Genomic DNA, 13,086 nt, shown 5'->3' on the forward strand with positions numbered 1-13,086 from the left:
CTTCCAAACTGCTATGACAATTTCCAGTTTATTATCAAGGCAATTCAGTCTCATATACACACCCCAGGTAGCACAGACCAAATTAGCCCTGAAATAAGGCAATCTTTTGCTATCTGGTCTATTTAGATCCAACCTCATTTCTAACCTTTCTCCTTGTAACACAGCTACCAAACATCACCATAGCCTGATAGATTGGCAAAAGAAAAAAGGGGGAGGCACACAATGGTGGGAAGATCCCTGGAAACCATTTTGCCACACCAATCACATCACAGTTTATGGAGGCACTGCACTGGCGTGCTGCAGTATAGATTCTGAGAAGGATAACTTTCAGGCGTTTGAAGGCCAGCTGGGCTGCCTCAGATCACCAAAACTGCCCAGATTCCTTGAAGAAGTATGTCAGGGGGGCTGTCAAGTTGGAGAAAGCTGTGATAAATGGTCTATAGCAGTTGGCAAACCTGAGGAACCCCTTCTCCCAGGCATTTTAGCATGTATTTTAAATTGTTTTTATATTGTTTTAAATTTTAAAATTGTGTTTTAAATTGTTTTAAAATATGTGTTTTAAATTGTATATTTGTTTTAATGTTTTTGATTGCTGCAAACCGCCCAGAGAGCTTCAGCTATGGGGTATACAAGTGCAATAAATAAATAAATAATAAATAAATAAAGCCCAGGTTCATTTCTTCCAAAGGGGTAAGTGCAGGGTCTTATCTGTGTCATAATAATGAACTCTGGATGTGTTCCAGGCACCTCCAAGGCTCAATGCAACTACAGGGTCACGCCTACACCCAACTCACAAGAGGACAGGAATTACAAGATCCTTACAAAGGCCAGAATCCACATGACAGCTACACCAGAAAGACTGTTGATTCATCTGCAAAAACAGATGTCCACGTGTTTGGTTGTTGACCACCCGGCAAGTGACCATTTTCCTTTGGTTCTTTATCTGAATTGTGGTAACCAACTTATATATGCAGATCAAGAACCAACTATAGAAGCAGATCTGGAAATACGGCCATCTCGTATTAAATGGCTCCCCAGAATAGAAAAAGATCTAAAAGATATATTAAACTCCAGGCAGTGACTTTCTCTTCGAAAACTTATACTTACTGCGACCACAGCAACAATGGCTTTTTGGCCCCTCCAACAGCTGACTATAGCTCTACAAAATGTTCTGCTCTCTAAACCTAAAAGTAAAACATCGGTTTTTAAATCTAAACCGTGGTTTGATAAAGAATGCGTAGGGAAGAAACAACAACTAGCAGCAGCATATAAGGCCTATAAATCCAATAATTCACGAGCCCTACTCTTAGAATATCTTGAATTGAAGAAACAGTATAAACACTTAATCGCTCGGAAAAAGAAACTGGCATTAAAAGATAATTGGCAGCTCTTGTTAAAAGCCTCTAGATTAAAGGATTCCTCCTTCTTTTGGAGGATGGTTGCACAGGGATGGCCAAAAGTCCCCTCCAATCCAGACTGCTACATTACAGCCAATACCTGGGGGAAGTATTTTGCAAAAATGTATGCAAGAGATCAGAGTTCCCAATTATCCGCCTGAATTGGCTACAAACGACTTACCGGATTGGCCACCAGTATCTGCTATGGAAATTTCTAATCTCATAGCCAAAATGAAATTGAATAAAGCCCCAGGTGCGGACAACATACCGGCTGAGGCTTTTAAATCAAATGTAGACTGGTGGGCCCTGATATTAGCAGCTTTGTTTACGAAGATAGATCATTGTATTCAAATCCCACAAGATTGGGGCCTTGCGATAATAGTTCCCATATACAAGAAAGGTCCTAGATATGACCCCTCTAATTACAGACCAATTAGCCTTCTTAACACCGTTAGTAAATTATATGCTAGTCACCTATATGAAAAATTGAAAGACTGGTCTGAACAAGAGAATATCATAGCACATGAACAGGCTGGGTTTAGAACTGAACGATCCACTGTAGATCATGCTTTAGTTTAGTTCTACAGCATCTGGTGAATAAATATACCGCCTACTCTGGAGGAGCCCTATACGTGGCTTTTACTGATTTCAGGACAGCTTTCAATTCAATTTCCAGGGAAAGGCTATGGGAGAAATTAGAGATTACTAATATCGATAAGAGCCTATTATGTTTAATACGTGGCTTATACGCAAACACTTGTTTACGAGTCAGATGTAACAACGTAGGACATCTAACTAGGCCCATCCCCACCCATAAACGGGTTAAGCAGGGATGTATCTTGGCCCCTCTCCTGTTTAACCTCTATATTAATTCTCTAGTTGAGAGTTTGCAGCAAGTTCGTTCCCATCCTCCTAGACTAGCTGAGAGGTCCCTGTCCATTCTTATGTACGCGGATGACATAGCCCTGTTATCGTGCTCATGTATTGGCCTAAGGCGCTTACTGATAGCACTTGCAAACTATTGTAGCACCGAATCCTTGTCAATTAACTATAAGACAAAAGTTTTGGTCTTTTCCGACAAAAGACCAAAACATCAATGGCGGATCAACAAGCACCCAATTGACCAAGTAGGATCCTTTAGATACTTGGGATTGATTTTTCATTCAAAGGGAGTCCAGGAGCCCCAAGTAAAGGCAGCTGTGGCTAATGCTCAAAGAACTACGAAGGTGCTTCTCTCCTTCTATTTTAATAGAGGAGGTCAATACTTTCCCGCAGTCATACAAGTATTTGTGACAAAAATCATCCCCCAGCTGCTGTATGGGGCACAAGCTAGCACCTACGAGAAGTATTCCCCTTTCGAAACAGTCCAAAATAGTTTTCTTCGCTCGGTATTGGCTGTCCCTCATTGTGTCCCTAGCTTTATTCTCCGTTTGGAGGTTGGGCTTCCTACTATAGAATCTTGTATCTGGAGTTGCAGAATTAAATCATGGCTAAAAATGATCTTTGCCCCTGTGGGCCTGGCCCCATGTATTCTATCAGATGCTTTCCAGTCCAAATGGAAAAAGATGATAAATACCAAAATATAAGGTCTAGCGTTTTCCCTACCCGTGATCCTTAGAATGGGACCTGTAAAAGCTAACGAGAGCACACTTCAACGAATCCGAGATGTTGATCTTCAAGGTCATCTGATGTTAATTCCTAAACATAGATATAATCCAAGGCCATTTATACCTGCTTCCTATTTAAACACGCTATCTGTACCTAAATCTCGAAGAGCCTTTACATGGGCGAGGTTCAACATCTTGCCCTCGGCACTTTTGGAGGGCAGATATAAAAAAATCCCTTATAAGGAGAGACTTTGCCCATGCGGTGGTGGAGTAGTAGAAACGGTAGAACATGTGCTACTTCGTTGCCTGTTCTATCGAGATCTCAGATTTCAGTTAATCACTCCAATTTTACAAAATCTCCCTGGTAGAAGTGAGGCTTTTTATGCAAATCACCTTTTATCCGATCAGACTCCACAGATAACAGCTAAGGTTTCTAGTTTTTGCTCTGCTGCTATCCAATGCAGGAGATCTATGTCAAGCTGAGGGTTGGATATAGACGTAACCCAGGCTATAATGAAATTTTAACTGTTTAATTGTTTTTAAGTTACTTTTATTGTACTTTGTTGCTTTTACTGATGTATATATGTATTTTGGTCTATGACCGCAATAAATAAGTATTCTATTCTATTCTAATGCTTCATTATTATTATTTTAAAAATGCATGTGTTCAAAATATCTCCTTATACTCTTGCCACGAAGTCACTGGGTGCATCCACACCACAAACTTAAATAATTTGTAAATCGTTTCAGCTGCTGTGGCTTATTCTAAAGAACTTTGGGCACTACAGGGTTATTGAGAAAGCTTTGGGGGGGGTTCTGTTAACAGTCCCCTAACACCTTTATAAGGCTACAATCCCCAAGGTTTGTGACATGGACACATCCACTACAGCACATCAACAAATAAAGATGTAACCTTTTCACTTTCCTTTGATCAACTCACAATGGATTGTTCATTGTACAGCTGCTCCGTTGGTGGTTGCCTAACTTCATCTAGGATCAACTTCAGCAAAACACAACTACCTTGCATTTGTAGTTTTCCATACCCCTAGGCTTCTGGAATAGTTGCAAAAGTGAGAAGAGCAATTTACTACATAGGCTGCAGAGTTTCTGAAGCACACTATCACTGGGGAGGGAAAGGCAATCATGTCTTCATGCATCCTTCCACCAGTTATCAAATCTGCAGGCAAGCACGAAGCAGTATTGTTTTTAAGACATTAAGAAAAGGTTCTGGAGGAGCTCTGAGGGTGAAGCATCAAAAACTCCTGCCCTGCGAAAGAATCACTGAAAGCTCCAATTCACCGGATGGCACCTTGCTAGCTACTTGAATAAGCAAGTGAATTTTCCACAGCCAATTTAGTATTGGACAGACATACCACAAGCATGATATCACAAACAACAGTGGTGAAAGAAGAGACTCGGGGGTTGCATCAGCCAAAACCTGCTTTATATTTAAGAACTCACCTGGTAGCAATAGGTGATCAGGAATTCACACAGACAAGTGCATGAAATTCCATGCAAGCGAGTGAGCAAATTGGTAGAAATCTCCATCAGTCCACTTGGTTTCTGTGTTAGCTGAGGAGGGGCAGCCCACTGCTCCACAACCAGCATGGAAACCAAACAGAGCAGCCGGGAAGAGATAGATAGCTCTCTCCCGTGGCTGCCATACAACTTGACAGAAGGTGTTTGTTTGTTTTTACACTAGCCAAAGGAGAGTGCTTCCTTTCCTCTTCAGTCAGCATGGAAATGCAGGCTACAAGCCTCTTAGTAGGCTAGTCAGGCGACTAACATTTGTAAGTTTATTTACAAGGCTGGCCTAAAAGCCACCTTCTTTATATTTTAGTTATGTCACATTATTTGTATCTATAGACATGAATAACTTAGCTTCATTCATTTCAATGGCTCTACTCTGAGGACTTGGTTGAATACAGTCCTTTAAAATATTCTAGCTTTAGCAATTCTTCCAAAAAAAGCATTAAAAAAGATAAAAATTGTGGTTTGTGGAGATACTCAAAATATTTTAACTGAAATGATTTTCACCACCCAAAATATGGATTTCAGTCACACAGAAAGATGAAATTACTCCTGAAGTCCTTTGAAAGTTCACTTTGAACTCAAAAACTGGATTGTTTGATGCACAGTGAGGGAAATTGCATCAAACAACTAATTTTTTCCTTTCCTCTATCTAGCTCTCTAGGGGCTGTAGCCTGCACTGTGGGAGACGGAAGGGGGACTTCCTTCCCCACATTTTTTTTAAGTCTATCTTTAAGTACAGCCTAGTTTGAGAAGTGAGGCATAATCCACAATTTCCATTAATTCCAATACCAATACCTTTTATTTCACATGCAAATAAGCCTGAAGATGGATATAATACCTGATCAATTTTTGGGGGGAGGGGGGAGCATTATTGCAATTAAAGCAACAGACTTTAACTAAAACATTTTCAAGCTATTAAGTCATTGTCAAAAAATGAATTGCCCTTTTGCTTCTAATCCTTCCAAATCTGGAACAACTAACATTTAAACATATAGAAAGGTTTGTTTCTTTTCAGATCAACATGTAAAACAGAGTGTATCTCAGTAAATATTAGGAGAGAAAGTATACACTAGACCAGGGGTGGCTAACCTTTTTTGACCTGAGGTCTGCATTAAACATTGGCCACCCCTCTAAAGGCCACACAGGCGAGTGTGGGCAAAGTGGCCAATGTCACACATGCACACACATTCAGAGCAGCAGGTGCATGTAAAGCCTCTCTGAAAAAGGAAATGGTCCCAGGGTGCCTGATCGAGGCAGCAGTAAAGCCACGCCTTAAGAAACCCTTCTTGGATTCAGATGATTTGAACAACAATAGACATGCTACAAATGTCCCCTTCCTGGGCAAAGTTTTTGATTAGGTGGTTCCTGACCAACTCCAGGCACTCTTGAATGAGACTGACTTTCTAGATTCAGTTGGGTTCAGGTTCACTTTTGGCAATGAGACTGCCTTGGTCACCCTGTATGTCAGGAGAGAGACAGTGGGAGAGTGTCACTGTTGACTCTCCTTGTCTTCTTAGTGGCTTTCCATACCATAGACCAGCCTTTCCCAACCAGTGTGCCTCCAGATGTTGTTGGACCACAATTCCCATCTTTCCTGACCATTGGCAATGCTGGCTGAGGCTGACGGGAGTTGTGGTCCAACAACATCTGGAGGCACACTGGTTGGGAAAGGCTGCCATAGACCATGGTATCTTTTGGGGGAGGCTATCTGACCTGGAAATAGGGGGCACCATTTTGAAGTGGTTTTGCTCCTACCTGGGTGGTCATTTCCAGGTAATGGTGCCCAGGAGCTGTTGTCCGGCCATGTGGAACCTCCAATGTAGGGTTCCTCAGGCTTCAATTTTATTCCCCATACTGAAATGGGCCCATTCAGAGTTTTGGAGTGTGTTGTCATCAATACGATGATTCACAATTCTACTTCTCCTTTACAGCTCAAGTAGATGTGGCAATGGATGTGCTCGATCAGTGCTTGGCCTCAGTAATGGACAGGATGGGAGCCAACAAACTGAAACTCAATCCAGGTAAGACTGAGGCACTCTTAGTAACTGCAGACACAAATGGCCTCACAGGTAGCCTCAGTGGCACAGAGTACCTTCTACCAGCTTTGACTGGTTGTCCAGCTACCATCTTATCTGGACAGGGATAGCTTGGCTTCAGATGTCTATGCTTTGATAACCTCCTGGGTAGTAATGCATTGTAAGTGGAGCTGCCTTTGAAGACTGTTCGGACACTACAATTGGTGCAGAACATGGCAGTTATACTGTTAATTGGAGCAAAAACTGGGGTGAACATGTAACACCATGGCCTGACTGCACTGACTGCCAATTTGTTTCCAGGCCCAATCCAAAAGGCTGGTTTTGACCTTTAAAGCCTTATAAATTTCAGGACCTTGGCTATACCCAAAAGACCTCCCTTCTCCATATGAACCTGCCCAGACTCCAAATCACCATCCAAGGCCCTTCTCTGCGTGCCACCTCTGAGGGAGGTCCAGAGCATGGTGATAAGAGAGAAGGCCTTCTCGGTAGTAGCTCCCCACCCCCACTCATTTATGGAATGCTGTCTCAAAGGTGGTATTTCAGGCACCAACCTTGTCATACTTTCAGTGTAAAGCAATGATATTTTAGTTTTCCAGGCCTTTGGGCACCACTATCATATAATGTATTGTTAAATCTGATTTTGAACTGTTTATATGTAATTTAATAATTCTATTTTTCTTAAATTTCATTGTAAATGGTTTGGGACATTTTTTAGTGAAATATATAAATTGAATAAACTTAACCATACTATATACGCACAGTGTTCTTCCACCCCAGAGGAGCATTGGGATAGAAAGACAGCACTTTTTCTGCACAGCAGCACTGAGCTAACAGGAGAGCATTGCTGTGGGGTAGAAAAGTGCTGCTGTGGGGGTAAAGGTCTCTTCTTATATTGGAAAATGAAGCCTTCTCCCTCCCTCAGGCGCTATGCTGTTTACAAGAAGGTCTTAAAGTTCTGTCCTGTTCCCTGTGCCTCTAAGAACGTCTTGTAATGGTGCTGTGGCCAGAGGAAGAAGAGGCGCTTTCCCAAGGTAAGAAGGGACCTTTCCTCCCCACAACTGGGGCAGAGAGCTGGTGAACCACTAAACATGATTTCAGAGGCCATGCCCAGCCCACAGGTTCATCACCCCTACACAAGACAAATTATATGAAGCCTATTTTAGAAAACAAAACACCCTGAAATTGGGATGCTGCTGTTAGAAGTTGATTTTCAAAAAGTGTCTTCAACTTGTTGAGAAGCATCAGGATATTCATACACTCCTCTCTTATTTAGATACCCTGGATAACTCAATATCCCTGAAATGAACAAGCCCAGTGCTTCAAGTATGTGGTCAGTGTAGGCTATGCTACCTAGACAGGGGTAGAGGAAAATGGCAGCTGAGCTCCCATTCTTCACCCTTACTGCTATGCCACATCCAGTGCAAGAGGTGAAAAGAGTGACCCTGAGAGGAAGGGTCTGTCTTGCATACCTGCTGGAAGAAAAAACAAGCCAGCTGTACTCTGAGGGGAGGGGTACTGGCAGTACTGATCACATGGAAGGTCCCAGCAGAGCAACTTTAGAGACATGGCACAGGACCAGCAGTGGCAAGCTCTCTTTCTTCTTTTAATCTAGACTCTTGGGCTTCATTTCTGTACTACTTGTTTGGCTTCTTACATCCCACTGGAGCCAATGTGCAAGGACTGCAATATCAATTATTAGAAGACACAGTCGCCCAGGCAATAAAGAAGACATTTCTATAGCATCCCACACCCTCTCTCAATAGGCTGTAGCCAGGATAGAAAAACGTTTCTCATGACTCTGAATACAAGATGTATTATATCGGCATAAGAGACAGCCAGACTTAAGGATCAAAGACACACAAGTTTCAGGGAGCAAGCCTGAGTACAAGTATGGAATTTATGAAGATCTGAAACTAATGCCAGTTTTCAGGCTTACTTCAAAAACAATGGTCTACTTAGCATATAACTATAGCTATATATCTCTTCATCAGATCACTGACTATGTTCTTCCAGACACCCTAATTACAACAATATAAAAATCGTTCACATACCAGAATCTGGGATGTATCCATGAACTGCAAGCCAAAGTAATCTGTTTCCACAAGGTCCAGATGATACACAATCTGATCAAACAAATCCTGCCCTTTTGCATGTTTCTACAAGAAAAGGATAACATAAAAAAGAATATAATTACATGTATATTTTATATTATACAAACCACACACACCTGTATATTTATTTCCTAATATTTATTTATTTACATCCCACACTTTAAACATAAATTTATACTTTTCAGGGCAGCTAACGAAAGTAGAAAAAAATTAAAAAGTACAACAACATCATTACAAACTAATACATCAAATTAAAACAACTGGAGAAGCAACACCCAATTCAAACAGACAGTAATATTAAACTGCTCCAAGTTAAAAATGCTTGCATTAACAGTTATTGAAAGCCTGGGAAAATAGGGTCTTGGGGGGAGGGTTGTTTGGTTTTGCCTGGCACCTAAATATAGTAACGAGGTTTCCAGGTGGGCTTTCATGAAGTGGGTACTCCAAAGGCAAGGAGACGCCACAGGAAGAAACACACTCTCTCAGGCTATTACCCATCATATTTCAGATGGAAAGGGTATCCTGAGAAAGGCCTCAGATTATAATCTCAGTGAATGGACAGATTAAAAGAGAAGGTGGTCCAACAAATATCCGGGTTCTAAGCCATGTAGGGCTTTAAAGGTTACGTCCAACAGTTTGAACTGAGCTCAAAAATTTCTCGAAGCCGATGGAGTTTTTTCAACAGTCAAGATAGGATCTCTTTGCTGAATCCCTGTTAGTAACCGAGCTACAGAGTTCTGGCCTAGCTGTAATATCCATACTCTCTTTAAAGACAGCCCCAAGTAAAGTGCATTACAGTAATCCCATCTCATAGTACTAGGACATATTTAACTATGGCCAGAAGGAGTTGCCGTCGGCTTATAACCTTCAACTGATCTTAATTTTCAAGGATTCCAGTAAAAGCCATCTTTGTGTAGCCTTTGAAATTGTTTAGCATTTTAACCACATTAAGTACACTTTATAGATTCCCCTCCCATCAAATATTCCAGTTCAACAACTTTTGGCTATTGGAAAACATTTGAGATCACTGACTATGTTCTCCAAAACCTAAAAGTACATAAACTTAATGGTGCTTTTAAAATAATTGTTTACTATATTATGTCAAACATGCTACACCTTATTCCAGTCAACAAAGGGCATCAGATAATTTTCTGAAGAATGTCCAAATTCAAAATTTTTGTGAAACCCAGATCTCTGCTACTAGCTTCTCAGCATGTTGAGTGGCTTTTACAATTGCAGTATGTATTTTTAAAAAAAAAAAAAATCAATGGTGGGACTAGGGTACAATTCTGGATTTCTGGAGATAAATTTCACTTGATAGGCCTCCATCTCTCCATCTCAAGTGAGTCAGGCTCTGCCACTTATTTGAATGACACCACTTCCCAGTCTGTTTTCTAAACACTCAAAATAAATGTTACATCTCATTAGATCCTCTTACTGAATTGGGATTTCTCCCCAGAAAGTAATAAGTGAACAAGCCCAAAACTCTCAGGGATCCTTTTACTGCAGTACTTCTTGCTTGCAAACCCAATCTAAGGCTGCCTTTCATGCTGCACTGTGGGGAAGGAAAGATGGTTCTGGCCGTTTGGGATGTAAGAGAATGAGCATATCAAGAAAGTGGCTATCCTAGTGCTTCACTGACATCTAGTTTTCTATATAAAGGGATTTTATTTTAATTATTTTTAATATGGAGGAACCTTCCAGCATATGAGCCCTCCCAACTACATTCTAAAGCAGGGCAGTCCATACACAATCTCTCTGACTCACTCACACACGTATACGTGTGAAAACCAGGGTATATTAACAGGGTTGTACAAGTGACATTTAATTATGAAAGAGAATGTTAACCACACATTTTTGAAGGAGAACAAAAAGAACCGATTAAGTAAACTAAAATTGTATGTTTCAAGTTAGTCCCTCTAAACAGGTCAGATATCACAGAACACCAAGTTCAAAGAAAAAAACTGCAGCAATCTGAAAGCACTACTTTGAGATAGCACATACCCAAGAACAAAGGAAGAGGTTCTCAATTTTCCAGAAAACTCTCTATGTATAATTAGTAGTACTGATGAAATTAAGACTCATTATCCTTAAAAAAAAATCATCACAAGAGTTACACAAACCTGTCAGATTACATATCAGCAGCTGACACAATGAAAGCTCTATACAATCACAACACTACAAGGCCAGAAGAGTTGTAAAGCAACACATCATGACACAGAAAATAGAGATTTACAGTGAGGAGTAGCACTACAACTTCGTATTTTTTATTAGCATTAACAGTACCTAGCATATATGTGTGCTCTGAGTGTTCAATGCATTTTGTTCTGTTTTTGTGATAAAAATACTCGACCAAAAAGAATCTCCTATTTTCCCCTCATATGTGGAAAACCAAGTAACTAACCTCATACCCTTTCAGCACTGCTGCTACAATCAACTTCATATCTACCTCCCTGTCCCTGAAAAAAAATGTCTGGAGACTGGGAAATAAGAGTGAACGACATTGAAAGGTTGACATACATTACGCTCACCCCAATCCAGCAATATGGGTAGAACACCACTGGGCTACTTTGATGTAACCCATGCACTCTCAGCCACAGCCCCCTTCCCCTATGCAACATGGATATAATAATTATGGATTATTTATACTGGTAGGTTAATTCTTTAAGTGTTTAAAAACTCAGGGAAAACTAAAATTACGACCATCATCACCGCATGAAATGACCCGAGTTAGAAAGATCCTGTCTTTGCTGCTATCTCGTTTTACCTCTCTTATTTTATTACATTTATATCCCACCTTTCTGCCAAGGAGTTCAAGGTGGTGTATATGGTCTTTCTTTCTTCATTTTATCCTCACAACAACCATGTAAGACAGAGAGAAGAGACACTCTCTGAAAGATCTTAACACCCAGGCAGACTCATTCAAGAGAAGGTGCTCTTCAAGCAGCCTGGTGCCAAACCATTTAGGGCTTTATAGGTCATGACCAGAAGTTTATATTCAGCCCCAAAATGGACTGGCAGCTCTTGTAACCTCAATCATATGTTCTTGATAAATGAACCCAAGCCAATAGGCAGGCTGCAACGTTCTGAACCAGCAGACATTTCCGAACGTTCATCAAAGGCAGACCCACATAGGATGCATTGCAATAATCCAAATGAGATGTAATAAAGGCATGTGCTAGGATAGCAAAATAAGCATTCTAATCCTTTTAAAAATTAATCATATTTGTATATGAGCATATAAATACAAATACAGAGGCATGAAAATGCATATTTCTTCCTTTCAAATACCTATTTTTCCCCAGAAAAAAATTCTAGTTGTTTCATTTAGAGTTATGAAATATTTGGCATGTTTAATGAGTAACTACAACCTGGACTAGAGAACCCTGTTCAGCCTGTTATTCCACACAAAGCACAGATGACTGCAATGAATTTGCAATTTTAAAAGTGTAAGATTACTGCCTGATAAATAGCTCAAAGTATGAGTCATGCTATTGACTGATCTGGAGGACAACCGACACCTTTTCCAACATTACATTCAGGGTTAACTCAATTTTAAAAAGCCTCCAGGAAAGCCTCTTGAGAAGTTACAGTCACTGAAACTGAATACCAGTTGCTTTGTGCATCTAACACTTAGCTAAGTTATGTACAAGAATGGTTTTCTTAAACTAATAAATAATAAATTCTAAATTATCTAAAATGCAGCAAAAAAGGAAGTGTGAAAACTTGGGCTTCTAGATCTCATCTAACTAAAAGTGTGTGTGTGGGGGGGAGAGAATACATATACCCCTGTAGTTTACTTACTGGGGACAGAATGAATTCGGCAGGAGTTTTGTGATCGTCAAGCAGTAACCTCTGTGCCCTCCTCACTATTTATTTGTCGTCTGTTAAGTTCTGTGAAATGTGCAGGTTTTCTCAAGCTTAATTAAACTATGCAGAGTAGCTTGAATACATAATTCCTGATTCAGTTCCCAAGAACACCACATTGGATTTGAACAAACTACAATTATGCATATTCAAAATACAAAACACATTGAAGCTGATAGGTGTTGTGAGTACCAAGTAGGGCCTCCCTTCCTACAGTGAGTCAACATGCATGTTTTATTTCCATATGAGCATGAATGCATGATTTCAGTTCTCAACATGGTATTTCAACATCCTAAATCGAACATAAGATATTCAGGTTTGTACTAATTATACCAAGTTAGTTTCTGTCAGCTAGGTACTTCTCGTTGTTACAAGTTATAACTGGTACAAGACTGCTTTTTTCCTAGGACACTGAATGCTATAGAGCTTGTATTTCTTGTAAAGAGGAGCAAATCTCAATACCGTAAGCCAGGCTGCCTTGCACTGAGGGACTCAGCTTTCCCTCTGTTCTGCAGTCAGCCATACTATTTAGTCA

At 40.4% G+C, this 13,086-nt stretch overlaps 1 protein-coding gene across 1 annotated transcript in view; it reads right to left on the bottom strand.

Annotated features, from left to right (window-relative positions):
• LOC133368055 (band 4.1-like protein 4B) overlaps positions 1-13,086 on the bottom strand; it is an 82,933-nt gene that overhangs the window by 40,535 nt on the left and 29,312 nt on the right. The window contains exon 2 of the mRNA XM_061592138.1: positions 8,625-8,729. Within this exon, the coding sequence (XP_061448122.1) occupies positions 8,625-8,729 (105 nt within the window). The remainder of the gene's footprint in view (positions 1-8,624; positions 8,730-13,086) is intronic.

The sequence above is a fragment of the Rhineura floridana genome, chromosome 11 (assembly GCF_030035675.1).
Source record: "Rhineura floridana isolate rRhiFlo1 chromosome 11, rRhiFlo1.hap2, whole genome shotgun sequence".
NCBI lineage: Eukaryota > Metazoa > Chordata > Lepidosauria > Squamata > Rhineuridae > Rhineura > Rhineura floridana.